The sequence below is a fragment of the Dama dama genome, chromosome 12 (genome assembly GCF_033118175.1).
Source record: "Dama dama isolate Ldn47 chromosome 12, ASM3311817v1, whole genome shotgun sequence".
Taxonomy (NCBI): Eukaryota; Metazoa; Chordata; class Mammalia; order Artiodactyla; family Cervidae; genus Dama; species Dama dama.
This window is the reverse complement of record NC_083692.1, coordinates 86,850,564-86,875,951: the sequence shown is the minus strand read 5'-3', so window position 1 is coordinate 86,875,951 and position 25,388 is coordinate 86,850,564. Positions and strand designations below refer to the sequence as shown.

Here is a 25,388-nt window from a genome sequence, read left to right as displayed (position 1 = left end):
AAGCTGTGGTACATATACACCATGGAATATTACTCAGCCGTTAAAAAGAATTCATTTGAATCAGTCCTAATGAGATGGATGAAACTGGAGCCCATTATACAGAGTGAAGTAAGCCAGAAAGATAAAGAACATTACAGCATACTAACACATATATATGGAATTTAAAAAGATGGTAATGATAACCCTATATGCAAAACAGAAAAAGAGACACAGATGTACAGAACAGACTTTTGGACTCTGTGGGAGAAGGCGAGGGTGGGATGTTTTGAGAGAACAGCATTGAAACATGTGTATTATCTATAGTGAAACAGATCACCAGCCCAGGCTGGATGCATGAGACAAGTGCTCGTGCCTGGTGCACTGGGAAGACCCAGAGGGATGGGATGGAGAGGGAGGTGGGAGGGGGGATCGGGATGGGGAATACATGTAACTCCATGGCTGATTCATGTCAATGTATGACAAAACCCACTACAATATTGTAAAGTAACTAGCCTCCAACTAATAAAAATAAATGGAAAAAAAAATTAAAATTCTTGCAGTAAATTTTTAATAATAGTGGTGTGTCCTTTGTATCTGATACCTAGTTATGAATAGTCAGCCCTCAGGTTGTTAAGTTCACACTCATGTGCATACAGGATCAGTGGGTATGAACAAAAACATATGTATGTCCTTTTATAATATGAAATTTCTATATAAAGACTTTTGAGACTTTTATTGATTAAATTTCCCACACAGAAGGTAGCACTGTCACCCATATACTTAAGGTCTCAGAAACATCTTCTTTTCAGTATCTTACTCGACTAATTATTCTTAATTCAGGCTATTAAATTTTAAAAATCCAAAATCTAACTCAGATGTTTGTGTTTTCTCTCTTTATTTCTTTTACTGCCCTTTTAATATTGTCTACGTGATTCCACAGATATACTTGCACCAGCCAGTCAGAATGGAATGTGAGGATCATCATCTTGATATAGTTTGTTGTTTCCTACCCTAATGTCATTTAAAACGTTTTAGGGGAAAGTTTTTATTTGGAATAATTTTAAACTTCCAGAAAACTAGTATTTGGAAATACTGAGAATTCCCAAAGATGCTTCACCCAGACCCCCCAGTTGTTAACAATTAACCACATTTGCCTAAACATAGGTATGTTTGTGAGTGTGTTTGTCACTCAGTCGTGTCCAACTCAATGCACCCCCATGGACTATAGCCCACCAGACTTCTCTGCCCATGTGATTCTCCAGGCAAGAATACTGGAGTGGATTGCTATGCCCTCCTTCAGGGTATCTTCCCGACCCAGGGATCGAACCCAGGTCTCCTGCCTTGCAGGTGGACCTTTTACTGCCTGAGCCACAGCATGGGTTTCCCAGGTGGCTCATTGGGTAAAGTTTCTGCCTACGAGACAGGAGACGCAGGTGGACGCGAGTTCAATCCCCAGGTTGGAAAGAGCCCCTGGAGAGGAGCATGGCAGCCCACTGTAGTGTTCTCGCCTGGAGAATCCCTTGACAGAGAAGCCTGGCAGGCTACAGTCCATGCGGTCACAAAGAGTCGGACACGACTGAAGTGACTGAGCACGCACTAGGCCTGTGCACAATTAATGCACGCATGCACGCATGCACACACACACACACGCATACACGCACGTGCGCACACACAGACACTTAAAATTTTTTCTATTATTTATTTTTATTTTTGGCTATGCTAGGTCTTTGTTGCTGTGCTCAGACTTTCTCTAGTTTCATCACGTGGGGGCCACTCTCTAGTTGTGGTGCACAGGCTTCTCATTGCGGTGGCTTTTCTTTTCGTGGAGCACAGGCTCTAGGGTGCATGGGCTTCAGTAGTTGTGACACATAGGCTCAGAAGCTTGGCGCACAGGTTTAGTTGTCTTGCAGCACGTGGGATCTTCTGAGACCAGGCATTGAATCTGTGTCCCCTGCATTGATAGGTGAATTTTTAACCACTGGACCACCAGGGAAGTCCCTATATAGATTATTTTCCTGAAACATTTGAGTATAAGTTGTAAGTATCATGACCTTTTACTCCTAAATACTCCAGGTGTATTTTCCTTAAGAACAAGTATATTCTCTTATGTCACCTCTATATACTGATCAAAATCAGAAAATTAGCACTGATACATCGTTATTATCTAATCAACAGTCCTTATTCAGGTTTTGCCAGTTGTCTAATAATACCCTTTATAGACCAAAAGAAAAAGTTTTCTGGTCCAGCATCCACTCTAGGATTATACATTATAATAGTTGTCATGTCTCTTTAGTCTCTGTTAATCTAGAACAGTGTCTCAGTGTTTCTTTGTCGTTCATGACCTCAATGTTTTTGAAAAACACTCTGCCCCAACACTCTGATCATATATTTTTACCTTGGCCTGAATGCTTTTTCCACTTTTCCTCACATCAGTGGAATCTGTTGCTCAGAGCCTGGCACTTCAATAAAGCCCTCTTGACTATTGTCAGGAGAAGCAGCCTTTACTCCATCCATTGCCTTCATTAGTTAAGTTTTTTAAAATGTCTTTTCTTGGTGGGAGGGAGATTCAAGAGGGAGGGGACATAGGTATACCTATGGCTGATTCACGTTGATGTTTGGCAGAAACCAACACAATACTGTAAAAGCAATTATCCTTCAATTAAAAGTAAATTTGAAAAGGAATATCTCTCCTTGGTCATAAATGTCATGACTTAATTTGTTTTTTCATATGCGGAAGTATAGAAAAGAAGTGAGAATCTTTGTCCCTTTTTCCTGTCCCTGTCCTTCCCCCACCACCACCACCCCCCCGCCGCACACTACCACTGAGAACTTAGGTGTAACTGGACTTAGAAGTCACTTTATGTGCACACATACTCATTTCTTTCATACTGTATCCTCAGAACATGGTGAGCTTATTAAATGAAGGAACCTGTAGCTTGTACATTCAGTATCCCCACAGTGCCCAGCACGGAAGGTGTTCAATAAATGCTTGTTGGTTAACAGACTTTTGAAAGAAGAAATTATGGTTGATATGATTGTGTGTTTAAATGTGGAAAATTCCTTATAAAAACCATCATTGACATGTTTTCTCTTTCTTAAATTTAGGTTGTTAAAGGCCTTACTTATTTGTGGAGTTTAAAGATTTTACATAGAGGTATGTACTGAGCTTACAAGCTCTGACTTATTTGGGGGTGGGGGTGGGGAGCTCTCTGGATACCTTGATTTTTAAAGTGAATTAGATGATCTCGTATGTAAGCCAGGTGATATATTTGATAGTAAATAAGATGGCTCCTTCATAAATGTTATTTTTTTAAAATTTTATTCCTTAACAGCTCTGATATAGATTATATACTTGGTATTATATTTATGTGAATAATGTTTATGAAACACATAAAAGGTTATTTCACAGTATTTGGAAATGACAAGATCTTATTTTTCTTAACTCTAGTTAATGAAAAACCTTCACTTTCTAGCAGTTGCATCCCTTCCTTTTGTTAACATTTCAAATACCCTCATGCACTGTTTCTTAAGAGGCAGCTTCACAGACCTTGAAAGTGAAACTCTAAGGAATTGGTGAATGCATCAGCAATTAGTCTCCTAAGTCTATTAACAGAATACATGAAAAGAATTACCAGGTAACTGTTGAATGTTGCAAAAGGAACCTCCTTTTGCACTTTTTAATATTCCCAAAATGTCTGAATTCATTTGGAGCAAATTATTAAGTGAGAAACAGACTATAAAAAAGCAACTTCCAGTTGGCCTAATGTTAGTAACTACTGTTTAAGTTTACACATCTGTTCAGCCTAGCTTTATGCGCATTTGGAGAAAGCAACAACATGCACATTAGATGTGATTAAGGGAAAGTTTGTTTGTTTTTAAGGTACAAGCTGTGAAAGAGAAGACAACTGATGCCTTCAGTTGTAGCATCGCATCTGTCACTAAGGGTTTTTTGTTGGGATTGTGGTGGTGGTTTTAATATCCTAGTGATTCCAAATTTTTGTTTAAATTCTCCTTCCTCTTTTGAAGAGGGTATGTAGATATTGACATGTAAAACTTTCAGTTCAATTCTTGAAGGTGTTTATGCTGATTAAATGGAGTCATAAATCAAGTTTTTCTTTAAAGCCAGTCCACTCTATTTCTGAGTATATAGTTGGTACAAAAGTTATATGTAGAGAGAGTGAACTAAATGTGTCAGAATTATTCTTCCTGGGAATAAATAAACATGTAAATACATCTGGTGGGTGAGAAAAAGTGGAACATTGTCTCCCCTGGGATTAAAAGAGAACAGTCTTTAACGTAATATGACTTATATTCCTCCCCTGTACTCCTACTGCCCACACTTGCCAACCCATAAAGTGGTTATAACCATTTTAATAGGAGTTAACACAGTGGTCAATTCTTGTCATTTTATTGATTTTTATGAACATCTGCTATCCTTTTGACAAAGGAACTCAAGGAAGTCATCAGTGCTCAGCAGCAGAACCTTTGTTTAAAGGCCTTTGCCATGGAAATGCAAGTGTTATTATTAAAGTGACCCTTAGGCTCATCCTGTACTCTGGGCATACAGCATAATTCTGCCTTATAGGGAATTCTCACTAACAATAACTTTCTACGAGGACTCTTAATAGCACTAAGAACTATAGTAGGTAGGGAAATGCTGTTCAGTTTTAGCTTCACTTTTTGTCTGGAGGAGTAGTGGCATTTTTCATTTGCAATGTTGTCTTGATAGATATTTCTAATGGATTTACGTCTGGATGTGAAAATAAAGACTGAAGTGTTGGCTAGAGTCTTATACCACCACGCTGTAGTCTCTGTGGGCAAGTGTAGTTGACCGGAGCCTCTCAGGCAGGGAGGTCCTTCTCCCCAGCTCTGGATGCAGTGTGGGTTGAGAAGGGCTCTTTGACCTGTGGTGTATGAGGGTGTTAGTGGTTTGACTGATTAAGGTCATAGAGGTTTCAAAAGGAATCCTACACCTGTGGTTCTCTTTTCAGTTTGTGCTGGCCAGTCCAGTTCCCACAGAGAGTAACCCCGATAAGATGCCACTGGTTATGGGTTAAGGTTATCGGTGAGAGGCTGAGTGGGGATTTTGGTAGTGGGCCAGCTAACCCTCTCAAGGAATTTCCATTTTAAAAATTTACTTGTTTAACTGAAGTACAGTTGATTTACGATGTTGTGTTCAGGAATCCAGTGTGTTGTGTTCAATGTTCAGGTATACGATGTTGTGTAGGATACAGCAAGATGATTCATTCATACACAGATTTTACACAAATATACACAGATTTGTACAAAGATATACAGATTCTTTTCCCACATAGGTTATTACAAAATATTGAGTGTAGTTCCCTGTGCTATAGAGTAGTTCCTTGTTCGTTATCTATTTTATATATAGTAATGTGTATATGCTGCTACTGCTGCTGCTGCTAAGTCGTTTCAGTCGTGGCTGGCTCTTTGCAACCCCATAGACAGCTGCCCACCAGGCTCCGCCGTCCCTGGGATTCTCTAGGCAAGAACACTGGAGTGGGTTGCCATTTCCTTCTCCAATGCATGAAAGTGAAAAGTGAAAGTGAAGTCGCTCAGTCATGTCTGACTCTTCGCGACCCCATGGACTGCAGCCCACCAGGCTCCTCCATCCATGGGATTTTCCAGGCAAGAGTACTGGAGTGGGGTGCCATTGCCTTCTCCGAATGTGTATATATTCAGTGTTAAATAAGTACCAGTAAGTGAATGTTAGTCTATGTCTCTCTCGATGCAAAGACTGATGAATTACAGTGCAGATGGACAGTTATTCCCCAGTAATTGTGGGTACTCAGCTATAGAAACAGTGTGCTGTCGTAGTTTACCTTATTAAATATGTATGTTTAGCTTTTGAGTTTCCTTGTTATTTGTGGAAATTTTTACCTTCTGGATTTAAAAGTACATGTTTTTTATTGGAGAGTGGAAGAAGCCAAGTGTCCCTGGAGACTTTTGTAAAGCTTTGTAATGAGAAATTTACTCTAGATTGAGTAGTTATTAACTTAATATTTTAGAGGTTTTGTCCATATTTAATAACTTGGATTTCATAAAAATAAGATTAAAGATGCCTTTATATTTACCAAAAGCTATTTAATTTTCTCCTTGATTAAAAAATTGTAGCTTTCTAGATCAGTTCAATCAGGCAATTAAAGATCAGAGCTTTTAAGTTCGGCTAAGGCAATTAAATAGGTAATATACTTTTTTTATACACTTATGCTGTATAGGCTTATTGCTGTACCTTCTTAAAAGCACATATCCTTGTTTTTGCTTTCTCGAAATGAATGGGGAGGGGAGTTCTAGCTGAATGTGTGTCATGTTGTCAAATCAAAGACAGTGGTCCTTTTCTGGCTGGGGTTGCGGGGGAGCCCGGGACAAGTGCTGTGAGAAGACAGAGCGAAATGAAGACAGTGAAAGACAGACACTAAAAAGTGAGCTAAGCCTCCTTTCCTTTGTCTTGTCTGAGTACCTGTGTTCTCCTCTGATAGTTGCTTTCTTCCCTACCAGCCGCTGTCCCTAAAAGCCAGGATCCTTATACTTCGGAACACAGATTTCAAAAGATTAAGAAATGGATATGTATTCAGTAAGAGGACAAACTGTTTCTCACATTTCAGTAGCTTCCTTGAAGTATAATGGTCCTGGATTTGTGACTGTTAAAAAAAAAAATTATGCGTATATAAGTATGTAATATATTGTGGAATTTATATTATAAAAGATAGTTAATGGCTTCCAGACAAGAAAATTGAGCCTTTCCTATAGAGCAAAACCTCATGAGGACTGTAGAGCAGAATGAAGCCTGAGCAACAGCAGTGACAGGCCACCCATCCGTCCTGTGAGCCTTGTTGGTCTGGCAGGTCAGGTTATTTGTGTATTCTGTAAACTGGAAATTTTTTTAGGAATTGAAGTGTATAAGATCCCACCCACCCATAGGGGATCATCATATATTGTATTCAGTCAGGTTTTACTGATGTTTATTTTGTTCTTTTCACAATCTAGTTAATGTGATATGTATGAAAGTTTTTATAAACTATGAGATAGTGCAGGTATGTTTTAATTATATAAAAACCATTATTAGAATTAACTACTTTATCCTGTTAATAAGCTTATCTCATTTCCAAATCAATCCAGGGAGAGAGTTTATTCTACTTTGTATTACTAGGTCAAAAATTATGAAAATCTTTTCTCCAAGAAAAGCATGTGATATCACATGAAGACATAATTATTAAAACTGTTTGAAACTTCCACCAAGATTAACTACTGTGGAAAAAAATTGTCTTTATTAAAAAGCATTTGTGTGAGCCCTATAAGCATAGCATGTACTGACTGAGTAAAAACAAAGAAAATGAACAGTGAGAAAGTCTGTTAGGCCAGATCCAACATTACAGCAAATATTGCAGCTTAACTTCAAAACATACATCGCCACTAATGAGGTGAGAGCCCTGCATATTAATAAACCTACAGCTCCAGTCACAGCCATCATTACCCACATCAAACATAAATACAAGATTAACACCTATGCCATTTCTTTGGAAGATGTGAGAATGCCCTGGCAGTAACTGCTCTCTCTTTCCCTGAGGATAAAAAATAGAAATGGAATGGTAATGAGAATAGAACTTGGATTAAGAAAATAAAATTGGCAGTCAGGCTGGGGCAGTCTTACACAGATGGAGGAGTTTATAGAAAGAAAAAAGCCTAGATAGTTGGTGTCCCAGGATATTTTTTGTATATACGATCCTGGTTAGTTTCATTAATTTTATCTAATAGGAGAGCTTTTTCATATTTTATATATATACATACATGTGTATATATATATACACACACACACATATATATGTATATATATGTATGTATATAGTTGTATTACTCTGAAGGTGAATGCTGCCCAAACAGATTTATGTTTGGAGAAACTAAGTCTCATGGTTTCAATATACATGTTAGAAATTTTATTTTCTACCCCTCTTTTTTATTTTTTTAATAAATCTGGCCTCAATACTTATCTTCCAATTGGTGTTGTCATAGACACCAAAGCCAATTTTTAAAAATTATTTTTTAATTGAAGGATAATTGCTTTATAGAATTTTGTTGTTTTCTGTCAAACTTCAACATGAATCAGCCATAGGTGTACATACATCCCCTCTCTCTTGAACCACCCCCCCCATCTCCCTCCCCATCCCAGCCCTCTAGGTTGATGCAAAGCCCGTTTGAGTTTCCTGAGACACACAGCAAATTCCCATTGGCTATCTATTTTACATGTGGTAATATATGTTTCCATGTTCCTCTCTCCATACATCTCACCCTCTCCTCCCCTTTCCCCATGTTCATAAGTCTGTTCTCTATATCTTGTTTCTCCAAAGCCAGTGTTTTTAGTTTGTTCATTGAGCAACTTTTTATCTCAACTATGTTCTAGGCACTTGTCTGTGTAGTTGGAATATATTGATTTACATAAAACAAAATATTCTGACACTCATGGAACTTACATCTAGGTTGGGAAGCCATCCATAAATAATGAACATAATAAAAAATAATAAATACAGAGTATGTTAGAGGGCAGTTATTAATATGAAGAAAAGAAAAAGTAGATCAAACTTAGCAGAAGCAAAGGACGAGTTGCAGTGTTCATCAGGTAGGTCTCACAGAAATGAGGCTGAAGCCAAGGTTTAAAGGAGGAGAGTTACTAGCCGGGAAGGTATATGGGAGAACAGAGCAGAAGATACCAGCGGGATGTGCATGATGTGTGCATGGAACAGCAAGGAGGTCAGCGTGTCTCACTGAGGACATGAGAGAGGGTGCTGCAGATGTTAGGCAGTGTCACAGTGACCAAGTGAGTTGTAGAGGCTCCGTCGTGAAGATGTGGAGAAGTGGTCAGATTCTGAATATGTATGTGAATGTAGAGTTAGAATTTCCTGGAGGGTTACTTAGGGATTTTAAGAGGAAGAGAGGAGCTAAAGTTGCTTCAACTTTCAACAATAGCTCAATGAGATAAAAATGTTTCCTGCCTCATTTTTTTCCTGCTAAAAGAGAGACTTTCTTTAAAATTAAGGAAAAAACTGGTAATATCAAGTGCTGACAAAGAATACAGAGCAACTGGACTCTCATACATTGCTGGTGGGAATATGAAATGGTCCAGCCACTTTGGAAAGCAGTTTGATACTGTCCTCCAAAGTGATTTGGCAGTCCCACGCCACATGGCTTTATGTATAATAGCTCCAAACTGGAAATGACTTACATGTCTTTCAGCTGGTGAATAATAGACTGTAGTACATCCCTACGTGGAATACTACTCAACAATAATAGGGAAGAAACTGCTGATTCATGCAGTGACACAGATGCATCCTGACTTCCTTATGCTAAGTGAAAGAAGCCCGACTCAAAGGGCTACCTATTGTGTCACTCCACTACATAACATTCTGGAAAAGGCTAAACTATAAGGATGGAAACACATTGGTGGTGGCCCAAGGTCAGAGGAAGAGTTGACTATAGAGCTGTGAGGGAGTTTGGAGAGATGTTGCAAATGTTCTGTATCTTGATTTTGGTGATGGTTATATGACTGTACATGTTTATTAGAACACTTAAACTTACACATCTAGAGAGGATGGATTTTACTGTAAATTATATTGGACCAACCCAATATATCAAATCAAATCAGTAAATCAAACTTTCTTTAAAAAAGGAAGAGGAAAAAGGCACTCTCAGTTCTTGACAGTGCAGTGGAATTTCTACTTTAGAAAGAGGTTTCCCTGCCTAAAGAGACAGACCATTCTTTCAAGGGGTCTGGTTGATTCTGTCTTTATTACCGTATCTTGTGATGCCTGAAAAGTCCTACCTAGGTTTGGTCTAGCAACTCATTAGCTTGGGAAAAAAAAGAAAAGAAACCCTCACGATTTAAAGGACATTTGCAATGTCAGAAAGAAAGGGGGTGGCAAAAGAAAGGGAGCAGAGGGGGGAAGGAAGAAAAAGAGAAGAAAGTTGCTGTTGTCCTCGGTCAGCAATTTAGAGCATCTGGAAATTGGACAGATTTTTCTTTCCTTAGTTAACCCATTTTTCCCCTCAGATATTATTTAAGATCTACAAATGTGCAGCACTGAATTGGCCTGACTCAGGCAATTTTAAAAGTTCAATTTCTAAGAGGGAATAGGTTTTATGTAAATTCCCAATCCAGTCCTGCTGACCGACTGCCTCATTGTGTGACCCTGGAACAGCAGGTGACTCCTGCTCTCTAGGCGTCAGTCAGTTTCCTCATATATATGATGAAAGGATGTCTGGATGATCATTCAGGTTCCAACAAGCACCAAGATTCTGGATTCTTTGCTTTGTGACAGAAGGCAATATGATATCTTAACAAGGTACAAAGCAAGTGAGGTATGGAGAAGAAAGAAAACAAATGAAAATCCCTGAGAGTAGATTTTTCTATGAAATTGTAATAATAGTAATAATAATGGTAATGAATATTAATTAGGCACTTACTCTGTACCAGGCCCTGTTCTAAGTACTTAATGTGTACAGACTATTTTGTGTTCCTTCAAAATGGGGAACTCTAGGAAATAAATATTTTAGAACTAAAGAGGCTTACATGCAAAAAAATAGTTAAGAATTAAAGCAGTGTGGCTTATCTAAGAATATGGTTGCTTTCTAAATCAAACTGATGAAATCAAATCAAAAGATAAACACTTTACGGGGAAAAAGTTTTTAAACTATAAAGTATATGGAAAATAAAATATTATGAACAAAAAGTTACAGAGACGATATATAGGGTCACAACTTAGATGGAAAACAAAGGAATTCTTTTTTAAAAATCTTTTTATTTTGAAATAATTGTAGATCCACAGGAAGTTGCCACCAGAATGCCCTCAAGGGCACCCTTTTTAAGGAAGGAATGTTTAAGAGAATTGGAGGCTGATAACTCAGAAGAGTCTACGCAGCTGAATGTTACATATATTTGCTAATACCTTTTAAGTGAGATCAGTGTAAATTTTAAAACTTAGTGTTATAAGAATATTTGTTATATTCCAAGTTATGTTTTATTATTTTATTAAATGAAAGAAAAGGAATGAACTGGTAGAAGTAAAACCTCTGAATTCCTTAGGAAATGAACTTTGATATCAAGGTGGTAGTTTTTACTTTAGTGTATATAAAAGTTGGGAATTGTGATGGGAAAAAGTTAGGAATGATCATTTGCTGGATTCTTTAGGGAAAGGATTGTTGGAAGACATTACTATCAATAGGAAACTCACCTGGTTAAGTATTGTATGAAGAAATGTAACATACACAGATTTTCATAACCTTTTTTGCAGAGTTTTACACAGTTGGTGCTTACCCATAGGTGAGTTTTATTTTTGCTATCTAGAGGACCAAACACAGGTTTTAAAAAGACTGGTTTGAGCAACCCGAGGCATTTTAAAAGAAACCGTCCCCAGTTGTTTTATGTTGTAGTATGTGATGATGAGAGGACTGGCGTGCACGGGCTCCTTCCTCGGGCCTCGTGACTGCTTAATCAAATGTGTCTGGAAGGAGGCGTTTATGTTAAGCAAGTGCTCATCGTGGGAGCACAGTTGCATCTAGGCTCCTGTTCAAATCCTTTGAATGTTACCCTTTAAATGTATACATTAATGATATGCCAGTGACATAGTAGATAGTAACTTATGAGCATTTGTGGTTTTGGAGGGGAAAAAAAGGTTTAGCCCATTAGCTGAGGTAAACAAACTAGTTCAGTGACTCTGGGTTGTTGGTTTTATATTGGATATACATAACCTGGCAAGTATCTCTTACTTGCCACACAAATGAGCGTCTCTAAAAATTAAGCCTCCTTACCCACTTTGGTCATTCATTCTCTTTCTTGCGGGTAATCACTAGAAATTTCTGTATTTCTGGTAATGATTTTCAAGACAGGAAACCCCATGTAACATTACTTAAAAGTGTTTTTTTAAAGATTGTATGTCTAGGGTATATAAAAAGCTATCAAAACTCAATAGTACCCCCCCAAACAATCCCAATAAAAAATAAACAAAATATTTGAAGAAACATTATACTGAAGAGGATATACAAATGGCAAAAAGCACAGGAGAGGATTTCAGCATCATTAGCTGTTAAGACAAAGCAAATTAAAGCCACAGCAAGGTATTACTACACACCTGCCAGAATGGCTAAATTTTTAAAAAATAGCGATAACATCAAATGCTGGCAAGGATGCAGAGAAATTAGATCACTAATACATTGCTGATAGGAATGTATAATGATGCAGCCCTGCTGGAAAACAATTTGACATTTTTAAAAAATCTAAACATGCAGCTACCACATGACCCAGCACTTGCACTCCTGGGCACTTATCCCAGAGAAATGAAGACTTACGTTCACACAAAAACCTGTACACAAATATTTATAGTAGCTTTGTTCATAACAGCCACAAACTGGAAACAGCCCTGACATCATTTATGAATGAATGGTTAAACAAGCTGTGCTCCCTTCACACCATGTACTACTAGTCAGCAGTAAAAAGGAATGAGATTTGGATGTACACAACCTGGATGAATCTCCAGAGATTTATGATGAGTAAAAACAAACCTAGTCACAAAAGATTGCATACTGTATGACTCCATTTTTATAAAATTCTTGAAATGAAAAAATTACAGAAATGGAGAGTAGGTTAGTGGTTTCCAGAGGCTAATGAGAGGCTGCAGGGGTAGGAGGGAGGTGGTGTGGCTATAAAAGATGTGGTGATGGGCACATTCTCTGTCCTGACTGTATCAGTGTCAATATCCTATTTGTTATATTGTACTATAGATTTTCAAGATGTCACCATTGGGAGGAAATGGGTAAAAGGTATACAGAATGTCTGTATTCTTTTAACTGCGTGTGAGTCTACAATTATCTCAAATTAAAAAGCTTAATAATAAGAAAGAATATGTGGTTGTTCTGTGATTGTCTGTGTTGGGGTGGTATGGTTAATCAGAGAGGACTGATATTGTGGACTTAGTTTTTCTTTCACCCATGCATCTGTGATGGCATTTATCACAGGCAGAGCCATCCCTTTTAGGACATTTCTAAGAAGGTGAGGACCCAGGGAGATTGCCATGCAAACCGCTTTGCCTTCTTTCTGAAAATGAGTATCAGCGAAAGCCTTAGGGAAGAGAAGTCATGTTCAATGCAGGGAGGGATTACAAATAGTCTGAGAGGGTATTTAGTCCTCTGTAAATACCTAGTCTAAGATCCTTTTGCCTGGCTGGGGATTGGGATTTAAAGTAGATTATGTTGTCATTGTGTGTTTCACTCATAGTTCTTTATGGCACCCAAATATATGCCCTCACCTTAGTGGTGAGCTGCTGTCCCACAAGCCAACATGAGGCCCTCTGTGGTCTGTTGCATGTTTGAGTGACCAAGCCCTGATCACAGCTTTGTCTTTTAATCTAACTATGAACTTTTAGGATTTCTTCAGAGGGGGAGAACAGCTGTATGCTAGGTGGTTCCTATTGGTAGAGGGTTGGAGGCCAGAGTTAGTTTGTAACACTGATTGTGTGCCAGTGTATATTTGTTAGGTGAATAAATTGAATCACAGTTTTCTGAGAATAATTTTTTTCTCCTGGAATTTTTTGTAGTGTAGCTTATTTGGAAGTCATCATTTGTTCCTCTCTCTGTTACTAAAGCAAGATATTTATCTTGAGATAGAATATTCTGCCAAGAATGTTTAGCAGTTAAACCTCCATGGCTGTCCCTTTCTCCAAAGGCATGATTTAAGGTGATCAGCACCATGGAAATTAAATCCATTCTTTTGCTGTTGGGGAATTAGATTTCTTCTGCTTTGGATGCAGTAATTATTATTGTTACTGATATTATTCTTTGAGTGCCTTATTTGTACTGTTATATTAGATCTTTTGTGTGTATCATTTTATTTAAGCTTCTTTATAACCTTGCAAGGAAGGGGTCATTGTCTTCCCATTATCAGATGAAGAAACTGAAGCTTAAAAAGGATACATAACTGAAGCAGGAGAAAAGTGATAACTGGTTGGTAGCTCTGGATTTAGGGTCAGATCAAGATTTAAGTTCTGCTTTAGCTTCTTCATATAACTCAACTCTGTGACCTTGGATCAGTTTTAACCTCTTTGAGATCATAGCACTCTGTCTGGCACATAATAGTTACGTTATAGTTCAAATTACCGCTTATCAAGACAAGCAGCAAGAGGTTAAGTGAGAGAATAGTTAGAACCTTCCTCAGTCTTCTCTCCTATATCTACTTTATTTGACAAGTGGAAAAAATCTAAAATAAGCATACGATAAAGATCAACACAGCTATTCAAGGCCAAAACTGGGATCGTAAGCTAGCCCACAAATTCAGATGATATTTATCTCATAAACATAATGCTCTTTGCTTGTGTTTAAGAGTTAGGATTATAAACTCTAGTTGTGTGGCTTTGAGCAAGTAATTTCACTAACATGAGTCTCAATTTACTCACCTATAAAATGGGGTTAATAATAGACCTATCTCAAGGGTTATGATGAGAATTAAACAAGCTGCAGAATACATATGATGATAAATGCATTTAGCCCAGTGCTTGGCGTATAGCAAGTGCCAGAGAAGTATAATCTGTCCTAATTTTTGTTATGCTTTAGAATAATTTACCACAGTTGGTCTTCTGGACATGCTACTCCAAGTCAAGTCTATAATCAAAATGTATCTTATAATTTATTTATGTGGTATTCTGTTGCTTCCTTTCCTTCTTTGCAGAAAAGATTTTGTAATCATAGGAACCTTACTCCTAAGATACATAGGAGTATCGTAGATTCGTGGAAAGTAGGTAGTTAAGAGCTAGGGGCAGAATATAGTTCCCTTCTGACTCCCAGGAACCTGTTCCTCCATACCTGGTATTTCCCATGCATCAACCAGAGAATGTTGCTGGGTAGGATCTAAGATCCACCGTGTTAGAAGGGAACCTGTTTTACTTACTACTAAAAGGAAGGCAGCACTGACAGGCCTAAGCCTTTTTGCCTCTGATATTAGTCTTATAGATGCCATGTGTCTCCTGCCTTTATCGTATATAAAGAGAGAAAACCAGTGTTTGTTGCTTCCATTCAGAAGTGAATCATGAGACTCTAGATAATAGCTTCCATTTAGGATGGCTAATTATGCTGCTTAATTTTATTTAAGGCTTTTCCAAGAATATTTGGATGGCCTACCCTTTACTGTGTGATGGAATGATTAGAGTATCTTTTATATCGCATTGTGGTTTTCTCTTAAGTGTGTTCCTGTTGTGCACAGACGCATCTGTAACACAGAGTGTCATCATAGTCTATATTTAATTGTACCTGCTGTTCTCATTCATTAGAATGCAGTCCCCAAGAAATAACTAGATAGATATATTAGTTTTCTTTTCATAAGACAATTAAACGCAATAACATAATGAAAGAAGGTTGCTGAGGCACACTGGCATCGTGTTCTGAGAGCTTACTAGGAGTGAGACCTGTAATGTGTCCTCCAGCGCCTGGTAAACAGTGGTTTCGTGGCGTTCAAGCAAAATATTGTAATTGCTTTATAGAGGGAAAAAATTAAAGAGAAGTTTATTTCTGCTTCCATTATCATCCCACAAGAGAACCACATGCTGTATTTCAAAACTGAGTTCGTGTTTCCTTAAGGATTGCCTGGTGCCCGTTTCTAAAAGCGTCCAATGAGACTTCCGTATGAAAGCACAGAGCAACCTAAACACTCTAAGACAAAATGGAGACCAGAAGTCAGGAGGGAGCAGAAGTCAGATGCATCGCCAGAACCTGATATGAATAGATCACAGCAAAAAGAGAATCCTCAGTTTGCATGAATTTCCTTTTCTGAAAAGAGAAAGCATAGAGTCACATGTACAAAGTGATTTTCTTTGGAACTAAACTTAAAACTGATGTATAGAGCCCTATATAAAGTGCATTGGATTACTCCAGTCGTAGTTCTGTGAAAGGGATTTTATTTATCTGTTTTGAACAGCCCCCTCGGTACCCAGTCGTTTCCTACCGAGGGTTGCCTCCCACTCTGACCCCTGATTGTGCTGGGGGTGGGGGCTGGGCAGTGGGCGGAGGAGCCTTTTGTGAAGAGCTGCAGAAAGCACATGCTCCTGTGGGCCTTTATTATCGAGCTTCAGCTTGATGCTGTTTATGTGGGTTGTTTAATGGCTAATTGATGCAGCATGGATAGGATATAGTTTCCTGCATGAGGCAGTTATGGGTGGCAACATGGGTTTGTCTCAACATGATACCAATTTCCACAGTCAATTTGGTCAATTCAGTGAAGGGGAAAGAAAAAAGAGTCAGTCCAGCCTGAAAATCAGTCAAAGGAGTACTAGAGGTTATTGAGGCAACTATGGTTGGTTGATCAAAATTTTCATGTTTGGACCATTTGTTTTCACATTTTGTATACATAGCCTTAGTCATTTTGGGAAATAATCTTAAATACACAGAAGTAACATTTAAAATGTTTATAATGACAATCAGGTCTTCTAGAACGTGTCGGTTTTGAGAGGGAACAACCATTTTACCATTGATATGTAGTATATGATTAGCGTAAATAACTCATGTTTTATAATTTGTTATAAATAGAGTAAGAAGGTGACCCCAGGGATCACAAAGCACCTGAAAAACTGTGGAGAAGTTAGTTATGTTTGGGGCTGATTTTTAAAACCACTTTACTGTCATGCAACTTATATATCATAAAACTCACCCATTTTAGGTGTGAGGGGTTTTTAATAAGTTAGAGAATTGTGTTACCATCACTGTAATCCATTTAAGAACATTTCCCATCATCCCAAAGAAGAATCCACATGCCCACTTGCGTTCAGTTCCTATTCCTAGCCCCAGCCTCCAGAAACCACTAATCTGTTTCCTGAATTTATAGATTTGCCTTTTTTAGACATTTTACATAAACAGATTTATATAACATCTATCTCACTTCTTTGATTTAGCATAATCGTTTTGTGGTTTATCCGTTTAGTAGCATGATATGTCAGCAGTTCATTCCTTTTTTAAAAATGTCTTTTTAAAATTGAGATATAATTGACATACAACATTATATTAGTTTCAGGTGTACAACATAATGATTTAATATTTGTATATATTATGAAACGATCACCAAAATATGCCTAGTTAACATCTGTTACCATACATAGAGAATTTTTTTGTGATGAGAACTTTTATGGTTTATTCTCTTAGCAAGTTTAAAATGTGTAATACAGTATTATTAAATGTAATCGCTGTATATTAAATTACATCCCTGTGACATACTTATTTGAAAAATAGATGTTTGTACTTTAGACTCCCTTCACTCATTTTGCCCCCCTTGCAGTACCCCCCCACCAGCAAATACCAGTTTGTTCTCTGTATTTATGAGTTTGTTTTGTTGTTGTTGTTTTTAGATTCTGTTTATAAAAGAGATCACATGGTATTTGTCTTTTTGATTATTTCAGTTAGCATAGTGCCCTTGAGGTCCATTCATGTCTCAAATGACAAGATATCATTTTTTTATGGCCAAAAGTATCTCATTATATATACATTTATATAGTACACACACACACACACACACACACACACACACATATATATATATATATATACCACACTGTATGTACCACATTTTCTTTATTGATGAACATTTAGGTTGTTTTCCTGTTCAGTTATTGTAAATAATGGTGCAGTGAACATGGGGTTGTAGTTACCTTTTGGAGTGAGTGTTTTATTTCCTTTGAATAAATACCCAGATGTAGAATTCGTGGATCTTATGGTGGTTCTGTGTGTAATACTTTGAGGAATCTCCATACTGTTTCCCATAGTAAAACTGAAAGTGTTAGTCATTCAGTTTTGTCCGACACTTTGCGACCCCATGGACTGTAGCCCGCCAGGTTCCTCTGTCCATAGGATTTCCCAGAAAGAATACTAGAGCGGGTAGCCATTCCTTTCTGCAGGGGATCTTCCTGACCCAGGGATCCAACCCACATCTTCTGCACTTCAGGCAGACTCTACCGTCTGAGCCACCAGGGAAGCCCATTTTCCATAGTGGATGTACCAATTTACATTTCCATCAGCTGTGACCAGGGTTCCCTTTTCTCCACATCCTTGCCAGCAATTATTATTTCTTGTGTTTTTTATAGTAGCCGTCCGAACAGATGTGAGGTGGTATCTTATTGTGGTTTGGATGTGCTTTTCTCTGACGATTAGAGGTGTGGAGCACCTTTTCATGTACCTGTTGGCCATCTGTATGTCTTGTTTGGAAAAATGTCTGTTCAGACCCTCTGTTCGCTTTTCAATCACGTTGACTTTTTTTTTTTTTTTTCTGTTAGGTTGTCTGAACTTTATATATATTTTAGATGTTAACCCTTAATCAAATGGGGCTTCCCCAATGGCTCAGAGGGTAAAGAATCCACCTGCAATGCAAGAGACAGGAGACGGGAGTTCGATCCCTGGATCAGAAAGATCACCTGGAGGAGGAATTGGCAACCCATTCCAGTGTTCTTGTCTGAAAAATCCCATGGACAGAGGAGTCTGGCAGACTCCACGGTCCAAAGGATCACAAACAGTTGGACACGACTGAGCACACATGCAGACAGACAGACTTTAATCAGACACATGATTTGCAAATATTTTCTCTTATTCATTTGGTTGCTTTTCCAGTTTGTTCATGGTTTCCCTTGCTCTGCGAAGCTTTTTAGTTTAATGTAGTCCCACTTGTGTGTTTTGTTTGTTTGTTTTTTGCTTTTGTTGCCTTTGCTTCCTTATTTTTACTTAATTTTTTTGGCTGATATGGGTCTTCGTTGCAGCACATGGCTTTTCCTCTGGTTGCAGTGAGACAGGACTACTCTCTGTTTGCGGTGCACAGGCTTCTCCTTGTGGTGGCTTCTCTTGTTCTGGAGTACAGGCTCTAGGGCGTGCAGGCTTCAGCAGCTGTGGACACAGGTTTAGTTGCCCCACAGCATGTGGAATCTTCCCAGACCAAGGGTTGAACCCATGTCCCCTGCATTCCAAGGCATGTTGTTTACCTTGAGACTGCCAGGGAAGTCACTGTTGCCTTTGCTTTTGATGTCAAATCCAAAAAAATCATTGTCAAGACTGATGTCTAGGAACTAACCCTTTCTGTTTTCTTCAAGGGCTTTTATGCCTTCAGGTCCTATATGCAAGTCTTTAATCCATTTTGAGTGAAATTTTGTGTATGTTGTAAGATAGTGGTCCAGTTTCATTTTTTAAAATGTGGTTGTGCATTTTTTTCAAACGCCATTTATTTAAGAGACTGTCTTTTATTTCTCCTTTGAATAGTCAGATATTTTTGTCTGGTTTTGGCATCAGGGTAATGCTGGCCTCGCAAAATGAGTTTGGAAGTGTTCCCTCTTATGCTATTTTTCTGAAGAGTTTGAGAAGAATTGGTATTGTTTTTTCTTTGAATGTTTGGTATAGAATTCACTAGTGAAGCCATCTGGTCCTGGTCTTTTGTTTGTAGGAAGTTTTAACATTACTGATTCAATCTCCTTACTAATAATTGGTCTCTTTCAATTTTCTATTTCTTCATGATTCAATCTTGGGAGTTTGTATGTTTCTAGGAATTTATCCATTTACTAGTAGAGGGATATTTGGATTGTATCCAGTTTGGGACTATTACGAATAATGATACTGTTTGTACACAAGTCTTTATTTGGTTCTGCGTTTTTATTTCTCTTGAGTTGCTACCTGGGGTGGTATGTATCTTTCTTTAAATATTTGTAATCACATTGAATCAGATCACCTAATGCACACATTTGAAAAAAAATAGCCATTTTCCATTGATACTGTATGATCAGTGTCAATAATTAACTGATATTTCATACTTTATTAAAGTTAAAATAGGAATGCAACCACAAAGATTATATGGTAAGTTTACATTTAATTTTAAAAGATACTTTGAGGCTGGTTTTTATTTAGTTACAGGCTCCTCTAGAAAACCACCTGCGGCGTGACACTGATGTCCTATTTGTAAGTTCTGCCATTTGTCCAGCTTCCTAATGGTTTTCTAATAGTTTCTCCTAATAGTTTCTCCATGCGTGTCTGCTCAGTCACTTTAGTCGTGTCTGCCTCTTGGTGACCCTGTGTGGTGTAGCCCGCCAGGCTGCTCTGTCCATGGGGTTCTCCAGGCAAGAATACTGGAATGGGTTGCCATGCCCTCCAGGGAATCTTCCCGACTCAGAGATCAAACCTGAGTCTCCAGACTGCTGGATTGGCAAGTGGATTCTCTTCCACTAGTGGCACCTGAGAAGCCCCTAGTAATCCTCTAAGCACTTCAGATGAGCCTGCCTTGGAGGTTATCAAGAAGACTGAAATGGCTAAAATTTATGGAGCAGAGTCCTGGAGAGGAAGGAATGTGCAGAGAAAGAGCCCAGGAAGTTATGTGGAAGTTGCCTGGAATTTTTGGCCGAGTATCAGCCTTTGCTTTTGTAGGGTGAAATCTTACAAAGCTAGTAGAACTCATATAATGAAATTTGAGTCTGATGTAATACATCAGATGATTCACATCTTGACTTTCTAGGATAAGAGTCATTGTCATTACTGATTCTACAGATCAGTAGCTTCAAGTGTATACAGTGTATGTTTCTCCCATTTATTGTGTTTATTTGATGATTCATTGAGCACCATTTCTTTCAAGGCACTGCTAAGCACACAGTCTCAGTTAATTTTTATAACAACTTTTGTCAATGTAGGAAGATCAGACATCACATTTAATCTTATATATCATACACTCACACATACATATTCACTCTCTCATACACATGTGCCCTCAAGCCCTTTTTTGAAATAAATAAGCTGTAGTAATTAAGAATTTATTTAGTTAGCCTAAGTCTGAATTCATGTGATGGAATTTGAAGCAAATGGAATCTTTTTATGTTGGAATTTGCTTCAAATTCCATCACATGAATTCAGATTTAGGCTAACTAAATCCTCTGATTTAAGTTTCACTTTATCTGAGTAAAATAATCCACCTTGTATCTGAGTCATCAACAAACCTAGTATATAATCAATGAATTTGTCTCTTCCATGTTTTCACTTAAAACATACAATTTCTATAATTCTCAAGAATAGTTCCAGGAATACTAAAATAATTTTTGTTGTTGTTTTGGCTTGTTTTCAACTTCATTTCAAGCCATAAAAAAGAGCACAACAGATGAGGCAAGAAACATTACTTTTAAGAAGACAGTTGTAACTATGCTTATTTTAATGCAGTTTCAAGTTATGGAAAACAAACAACTGAGAGCATACAGCTTTTCATTCAGTTCACTTAAAAACATCATAGTCTTTCTTCTGTAAGCAAAGCACAAAAAAGATGAGTCTTTAAAGTGACTGAATATAAATGGCAATCATCAGGGCAGATGTAAGTCATTTTGGTTTAATCAGGCCATTAATTATTAGGGTTTATCAATTAGTTTTATTGAAGGCAAAGGGGCTTAAATGAATAGTAGAGCATTGATTTTAACTGAGACATTTTCTAAAAATACAAATGAGATGTGTAGAATCTGAAATTATATACAGGTCTGTTTCATACCACTAAAAAGAAACAAGCTGCATTTAATGTAAACCATAAACCTTTAGTGAAAAACCAAATTAACTCTAATTCCTTTGCATTATACATAAAATAATTCATTTTAGTGTTTCCTAATTTGAGGTTTGCTTTGTGTAGGCCTCGAAGTCAACATTATGTCAGATAAAGTGAAGTGAAGGTTCAATGTAAAGTTATCCATTTGTGATATCAGGTATTTCCTATCCTCTTTCATTTTAGAAAAATCTTAGTCATTTTATACAGATAAGGCTGTATAGGAGTCAGTGTAGATTCCTGCTGGCCAGATCCTCTCAGAAAAAGCAGAGGTGATGCAGAAAGTGCGTGTATTTGCCCACATAGCAGTGCCTGTCAAAGAAATGGTGCTCAATGAATCATCGAATAAACACAATAAATGGGAGAAACATACACTGTATATACTGGAAGCTACTGCTCTGTAGAATCAGTAATGACAATGACTCTTATCCTAGAAAGTCAAGATGTGAATCATCTGATATATTACATCAGACTCAAATTTCATTATATGAGTTCTACCTGAAGGCAGGCTTCTTCCAGAAAGACAAGTGCTGTTCACAGAAGAACCAACAATGATCCAATCACATGCGTCTCCTGTCACAATATTTTCCTACTCCTTTAGTGAGATTTCACAGTAAGGTGGGCTTTTTAATGATGATGTGACAAACAGTGGAGTTGCAGCAGTGTCAGCCTGTGTAGATTATCAGTAGTTATGATGCAGTTCTGTTTAACAATTTGGAGTGAAAAGTGAAAGTCACTCAATCATGTCTGACTCTTTGCAACCCCATGGACTGTAGCCCACCAAGCTTCTCTGTCCATGGAGTTCTCTAGGCAAGAATACTAGAGTGGGCTGCCATTTCCTTCTCCAGGGGATCTTCTCCATCCAGAGATCAAACTCAGGTCTCCTACATTGATTCTCTGCAAGTAAGTTAACTACCTGGCAGTATCAAGTTTCACACTCTTTAAAGGATTACAATAAAGCCACTCAACAACATAATCCAAATATCTGCCATCTAAATAAAAATCAGCACATGAAAAAAAAAATTTTTTCTTCTTACAGTGAATTAAAGACCATAACCAGAAAAATAATCAGTCAATAGAAATGGGACTCTCATGAGATGGATGAACCTAGAGCCAGAGTTATATAGAGTGAAACAAGTCAGAAAGAGAAAAACAAATATAGTATATTAATACATATATCAGTATATGGAATCTAGAAAAATGGTATTGATGAGCCTTTTTGCAGGGAAGGAATGGAGATGCGGATATAGAGAATGGACTTGTGGACACAGTGGGGGAAGGAGAGAGTGGGATAAATGGAGAAAGTAGTGTCAACGTGTATAGCTTATCATGTGTAAGATGGATAGCTGGTGCAAAGCTGCTGTGTAGCACAGGGAACCCAGCCTGGTGCTCTGTGATGACCTGGAGGGGTGGAGTGAGGGAGAGGGGAGGGAGGCTATGGAGGGAGGAATGTATGTATAATTAATTATGACTGATTTGCAATGTTGTATGGCAGAAATCAACACAACATTGTAAAAAAAAAAAAACTCTTTAAACTTAAATTTAAAAAATAGGCAAAACAACAAATTACTTAGGAAGAAAAAGCCAATCAAATCTAGAAGGAAGATACTAGACAGACATCCAAATATCAAAGCTTGGAGCCTGCTATGTGTGCAGAGTCCAGATCTGCTGTGTAAGAGACTTGCTAGTTGTTTATCTGTAGTAATTCAACCCCCATAAACTTTTCTTTCCACATACTCCTCTGTGATGCAGAGGCTGGGTCTCTGCAAATAACATTTCAGAGTACCCTTGGACTGGTGGCTCTTTGTTAGGTTCTGCCAGTAGCGGGCAGTAGAGGGAGACTGAGGTGGGAATCAGAGCCAGTGGTCTTCCTGGTTTCTGCACCTCCTGCAGCACCACCTCAGCACTGGGTCCTGACCCAAACACCCAGCTTCTGGTAGCACATGGAGAACCAGCCCCAAATGCTCCCTCACAGATATGACCTGCAACTGGGCAGTGACCTCTTCTTGGAGGTCTGAACACTGACTCTTCAGAGCTTCTCTTCTGAGTTCTTGGGACTTCCCTGGTGGCAAAATGGTAAAATATCCACCCACAATGCAGGAGACATGGGTTCAATCCCTGGGTCAGGAAGATCCCCTGGAGAAGAAAATGGAAACCCACTCCAGTATTCTTGCCTAGGAAATCCCTTTGACATAGAAGCAGAAATCTCTCTGAGGACAATATAGCTGCTTCCTAAAATTATTACCCTAGTTTCATTTTTCTAGCCCTCGAATTCCTATGTAGCAAATTTCCTATATTAAATTCTTTCTGTTAAAAAGGAAATGGGACTCTCCCATTAGCAGACAAGGACTTTAGAACAGTTATTATATTAATAAATATACTTAAGGATTTCAAGGAAAACATGAGCATTATGAGGAGAGAAATGGGGGACAAAATCGAAGGGAACTTCCAGATATGAAAAATAAAACACCTGAAGTAAAAAATTTCACTTGATGTAATTAACAATAGGTTAGAAATTGCAGAAGAAACAATTTGCAATCTCGATGTTAGAAACATAGAAATTATCTAATATTACTGCAAAGAAGAAAAAGACTTAAAAAAAAAAGAGCACCAACTCAGTGACCTTTGAGACAGTACCACCCAAGTCTAGGATATATGCGTAAGTAAAGTCTCAGAAGAAAAGGAAAAAGAAAAGGGAGCAAAAAATAATTTGAAGAAATAATGCTTCCCAAACTTTCCAAATTTGATGAAACCCATAAACCCAGAGATCTGAGAAGCCTAACAAACTTCACCAGGACATATACACGACCATACCAAAGTACAAATAAAAACTTTAAAGGCAGTAATTTTTTAAAATCTTTAAAATATTCAGTAAAAGTAATACATTAAAAAGTGGAACAGAAAATGGGAATGACAGCGGACTTCTTTTCAGAAGCTATGCAAGCCAGAAGACAATGGAAACACATCAACATACTGAAGAAATAAAAATCCTTTAAATCCAGAATTCTAAGTCCAGTAAATATATTCTTCTAAATAACAGTTAAATAAATACTTTTTAAGGCAAACAAAGAAGAGAGAATCCATTGCCAATAGATGATCATTATAAAAAAATGTTAGAGGAAGTTATTTAGGCCGAAGAAAAATGATACCACATTGATAGTTAGGTCTACATAAAGAAATAAATAGTACCAGGAATGATATACCTGTGGATATATAAAAGGCCTTTTCTTTTAAATTTTTTAAAAAGATGATTATTTAAGGCAAAAATAAAGACTATATTGTCGTGTACAGGAAAGATAGGTAATAGTTTCACAAAGGATGGGAGGGAAAAAATGGAAACATACTGTTCTAATATTCTTACATTATCAATTAAATACCCTAATATTATTTGAAGGTAGACTCTGAAATGTTAAAGAAACGTTGTAATCCCTAGAACAGCCGTTAAAACAAAAACAAACCTTCCAATGGGCTGGCAAACTTTAGCCCACGGGTCAAATTTGACTCACTACCTGTTTTGGTAAACAAAGGTTATTGGAGCACAGCCATGTTCACTTATTTACATACTGCCTGTGATTGCTTCTGCCCTACAGTGGCAAAACTGAGTATTGGCCTCAATACCTGAAATGTAGTCCTCTACAGAAAAAGCTTACCAACTTCTCACTCAGAAGCCAATAGTAGAGATCAGTGGAATGCTAAAAAGAGCCAAACTAATCCAGGAGAAGTCAATAAAAGAAGAAGAAAGGAACAAAGAACAGATGAGACAATTAGTAAGCTGGTAGAGTTGAACTCAACCATATCACCAATTACATTAAATTTGAATGGTCTAAATACT

At 37.8% G+C, this 25,388-nt stretch overlaps 1 protein-coding gene across 1 annotated transcript in view; it reads left to right on the top strand.

The window, feature by feature from the left end:
- The window catches only part of MAP2K5 (mitogen-activated protein kinase kinase 5), a 261,312-nt gene that overhangs the window by 113,430 nt on the left and 122,494 nt on the right, over positions 1-25,388 (top strand). Inside the window, exon 13 of the mRNA XM_061157999.1 lies at positions 3,085-3,133. Within this exon, the coding sequence (XP_061013982.1) occupies positions 3,085-3,133 (49 nt within the window). The remainder of the gene's footprint in view (positions 1-3,084; positions 3,134-25,388) is intronic.